We start from the raw sequence: 4,453 nt of genomic DNA on the forward strand, positions 1-4,453 counted from the left end.
AATAAACCATTGCCATCAACAACCTAGGGTTAAGTTCTTACTGGTCAGACTTGAACAAAGTCCTTCTACTTCGTATTTTTGTGTGTATTAGGATTAACTGAGAGCAATCTTCACGATCTGCTCTAATTTTCAGCATTCATCTTTTAATTATTTGTTATTTTTTTCGTTCAATTGAAGAGATCTAAGGGGCAAGAGAGGGAGAGGTAAGAGATCGATGTAAGGAAAACATGGTTTTCTTTGGCCTAATAACCCCTATTATAAGAGAGGTCAATTCATTCATTCCACTTTAAATGTTAACGGCATAAGCCCTTCTCCAAATATTCAAAGATGAGGGATCTCTTTGACCGGTTTTTTAGATGAAGGGAGTTAAGTGATACTGAGCCATAGATGAGGGGTTTCTTTGATGGTTTTTTTAGATGAAGGGAGTACTATCATTTGTTTTCTTTTTTTCTTTATTTTCCCTAACTCAGAGCGTCACGTACTACTGTATTATCTCCCCATAAATCGAGAGAGATCCTTTCGCATCCTCTGGTTTCCCCCCTCTCTCTCTCTCCAACTCTCTCCAACCTTTCAGAGTCCACTCTATTGTATTGTCTCCGGAAAGAGAAACCCCTCTTCCTCTTCTCCTTCATTCAAACGAGAACATCATTTTCCTTGAAAGCTTTCTGAAATCTTAGCCTGAAAAGTACTCTTCATAATTCACGAAAAGCCTCTGCATCGAATCCACCAGCAAGCAGAGGAAAAGGTATATTCCGAATGCACACGACAATGCGAAAAACATCCCTCGGCCCATTACTCTTCGCTTCCATTCTACCCCTACTCTTTAACCACTCACTCGCCAGCTTACTCGCCGAACCGGCACAACCCCTCCAACCGGGCGACTACCCGACGACTCCGAACACGGTCCCAGCATTCCCGGTCCAGACCCAAGCCCAGACATGCCGGCTCGACCTCTCCGCCGAGCTCTTCGGCGGCGTGAAGGACGCCTGCAGCCACAACCTCGATCGGAGCCGCTGCTGCCCCGTCCTGGCAGCCTGGCTGTTCGCCGCCCACGCCCGCTCCGCCCTTGAGGTATCGGCGGCGGCGGCGCCGGCCTCGTCAGACCTCCCCATGATGCCGGACGACTCCCAGAAGTGCGTTAACTCGCTGCAGAACTCGCTGGCGAGCCGGAACATACGGATTTCCCAGCCCAACGCGTCGTGCGACCCCGTCCTATGCTTCTGCGGGATCCGGCTGCACCAGATCACGTCGTTGAGCTGTCCGGCGGCGTTTAACGTGACGGGGACGAGGAGCGCGACGCCGACGGTTGCAGTGAGGAATCTGGAGAAGAATTGCCGGAACTCGTCTTACGCCGGTTGTACGAAGTGCCTCGGAGCTCTGCAAAAGGTCGTGCGTATGTTTTCCGGTTTATCTCGTGTCGTTAAATCAAACGTGTCTTGTTTTTTTTTTTTTACGGAAATGCCCCTCATCAACTTTTGAACGCAGTTATTCATGTCTATTTGTTTCTTTTGGGCTGCCTTTTTAGGTGTTTTTTTTTTAATATTAGCTTATTCATAGCCCCACACTGTAAAATGCCCATATCATATTGAGCCAAATCATTTTAGCCTTTTTTTTTTTTTTTTTCAAGTTATTTTTGTTTGCCTCTCATTTCTTAAAGACAGGCATTTGCTCCATCTTAAGGAGCTTATGTTCGAAACTTATTATGTGCTATCAACTCATTTAAGATCAGTCTATACGAATCTTTGCTTCAATTTTAATTAAGCACTCTGTAAGGAGGCAGTGGTATTGAACTCACATGATAAATGCATGTAAGTTAGTCCGAACACTTGAGTTATTAAAAAAAAAACCCGTAGCAAATAGGTCAGTTGTTTTAATAGAAATAGGTGATCACGGACCATTTGAATGTGTTTCTAATATTGCTCCTTGAATATAAGATTAGAGTGACAGTTCTGTCCGGATCAACCAGACAAGGGGTTGTCCGGACGGCCCCGTGTGAGCCTCTTCGCCCTTTTTTTTTAAAAATCCAAATCATTTTCTTTTTTTTCCCTTGAACGTTTAAACAATAGGTATATGGAGGACTGGGCTTTATAGTCATTTTGGTGGTGTATTATTGCCTAGTGATAGTGCCACTTGCACATGGGCATAAAAGAGTATACGGCGATAACGTTCCCATCAAAGGTCCACTTCTGTTTCGCGAAACAGACAAAGTCGTCAGTATAATCCTCTTTACAAATCGACCTTACCTTTTTATACCATAGGATTAGAAAATGACTGTTTATTAGGAGCATCTTTGCCGGTCCTTCCTAGCCTTTCCCCCCTTACGTCTTCGATCCCAAAAACTGATCAAGATCTTAATTTCCACGTGATAATGTCTGTTATCATATCTGATCCAATAAATCTCTGTTATGATTTGGAAGTGATGTCAAATTGGATTACTCCGTCTACTCGTAATTTTATTTTTAAATTTGAGCTATTTATATTTTCTAAATTTTGGTGTTTACTAGTACTCCTTAATCCAAAATGCATTTTACATAACGTATGGACTGTCAGAATGTTTATTTTTTCTGGAAGCAACTATAAGTGGATCAAAGCCTTTCTCAAAATGTACGGGTTTTTTTTTTTTTAATGAGTTACAATCCCATCAAAATCGAAATTTACAAAGGAGTATGTCCCGTTCAATTGTACGAAAAGTATGAGAAATGATAGAAAAATCAACTTATCTGTATTTTTCCGTGTATTCAATTATCAGAAAAATTATAGGATCCACAAGCTCAATTTTTTCATTGAAAAACACCTTTTTGCAAAATAAGTCTTACCAAAATAAAAGAATTCTTATTTTTCTGTCAAGAAAACACACATAGAAAATAAATTTCATTTTCCTTTTAATTCATTTCACTTCCCTTATCTTGGGAATCAATTTTTCACACAATATATCCGACAATTGAACGGAGCAAGAAAAAATTTGGAAATTTTTTTTTTGTTGTTAAAAAGTTATTAGTTGTTTCCGATAGTAAATAAGTTGATAAGAAATTCAAATTGTTTTCACTAATGAATAAATTGTTAATGATTATATAAGTAAAAAAGTTATTAAAAAAGAAGTTAATAGTAATTTTTTTGTTAGTGTGAACGATATGATAAATGATGAAACTTGTTAATTAGTGTGAACGATTCGCAAAAAAACGTCTTATTTTTTTCGGGTTTAGTAAGAACGTTCCGATGTGTATTTCCTAAAATACCCTTGTACGCTGTGTTTTGTTGCAGTTGAAGGTCGACGGCAAAAACGGAAGCGAAGGAGCGGGCGGCGACAACAGGGCGAGCAAGATGTTCAGCCGGGACTGCCAGCTGATGGCGCTGACGTGGCTCCTCGCCCGCAACAAGACGGCGTACATACCCACCGTCTCCGCCGTCCTCCGCGCCATCATGTACAGCGCGCACCCCCACGAGTCCACCTGCAGCCCCGACCAGGAGAACATGCCCCTCGCCGTCAACTCGCTGCAGTTCGACAAGGCAGACTCCTCCTCGTCGCCGCCGCGGTTTCCTCCCTCTCCGGTGACCCCTTCTCGGTTTCCACTTTTGCCCCTAATCTTTCTTGGTTTGCTGGTGTTGTTTTGTGTCTAGTGAGCTAGCGTTTGTTTCTTTCTTCTGGTGCTCGCATCATTTTTTCCTTGATGATACCCCCGCCCTCGGCTTTTTTCCTGTGTATGAAGTTTGTCGGGTAATTCACGTGAAGCTAGTTGACAAAAACGGGGGCGATATTCGGAGGGTTCCCTTTTGTCTTTTTTGTCCCCACTGTATATTTTCTGGGTCACGCATTCACAATCACATGTTCTGATTTTTTGTATTCCGAGGAAATCTTTTTACCTGCTCGTTATCCCAAGATCTCTTCATTTTTCTCTCTTTTTTCAGTCTCTTATTTTTATTTTTCTGTGCGGGTATGACGTTTACAAGTGTCCGAACTAACTTTCTTATTCATTGAGTAATCTCGTAGCTGGTTGGATTGAAGGCGGGCTAGGATAGTCCAGAGTGTCCGAGGATATTCACACCAGGACTAGCTAGGATCTCATCCCCCCTTGGAAATATGAGCTATAGTATATCATGGAGAGAAAAGAGAAACGAAAAGAGAAATGATTTTGACACTTTTTTTTTTGTTAACGTCACTTTTTTACAAGTGTATTTTTGCACTAAAAATACATTTATAAAAAAATGACATTAACAAAAAAATAAAAAAGTGGTAAAATCAGCTGCTGACGAAAATACTCCCTCGCAAAAAAGCACCAGTGGCTTCTCTGACAAATACTACTACTAGCTGGACATCCAACATTTAGAAAGACCCCACAAAGAAGATTCTCATAGACAAAAAGTCCAATGTTGTTGAAAATGAGGTGAAGAAAAGAAAGGAAAAGGGTGTTAACCTAATCTTGTATAAATTCATATAAAAAGGACAAAAACTTTT

The 4,453-nt window shown here is 41.2% G+C and overlaps 1 protein-coding gene across 1 annotated transcript; it reads left to right on the plus strand.

The window, feature by feature from the left end:
- The first annotated feature begins 491 nt into the window (after positions 1-491).
- Positions 492-3,871, plus strand: LOC131330577 (uncharacterized GPI-anchored protein At4g28100-like). Its single transcript, XM_058364199.1, has 2 exons — positions 492-1,386; positions 3,262-3,871. Exons 1-2 carry the CDS (start codon positions 757-759, stop codon positions 3,616-3,618), a joined length of 987 nt encoding a protein of 328 aa, XP_058220182.1. The 5' UTR covers positions 492-756; the 3' UTR covers positions 3,619-3,871.
- Positions 3,872-4,453: the final 582 nt, after the last annotated feature.

Source organism: Rhododendron vialii, chromosome 6a (genome assembly GCF_030253575.1).
Source record: "Rhododendron vialii isolate Sample 1 chromosome 6a, ASM3025357v1".
Taxonomy (NCBI): domain Eukaryota; kingdom Viridiplantae; phylum Streptophyta; class Magnoliopsida; order Ericales; family Ericaceae; genus Rhododendron; species Rhododendron vialii.

Bases quoted from the DNA above. Each gene is read 5' to 3' on its own strand.
- LOC131330577 (XM_058364199.1), top strand. From the start codon at position 757: ATGCACACGACAATGCGAAAAACATCCCTCGGCCCATTACTCTTCGCT. The intron at 1,387-3,261 runs GTCGTGCGTATG...GTTTTGTTGCAG, and splicing joins GCCTCGGAGCTCTGCAAAAG to TTGAAGGTCGACGGCAAAAA.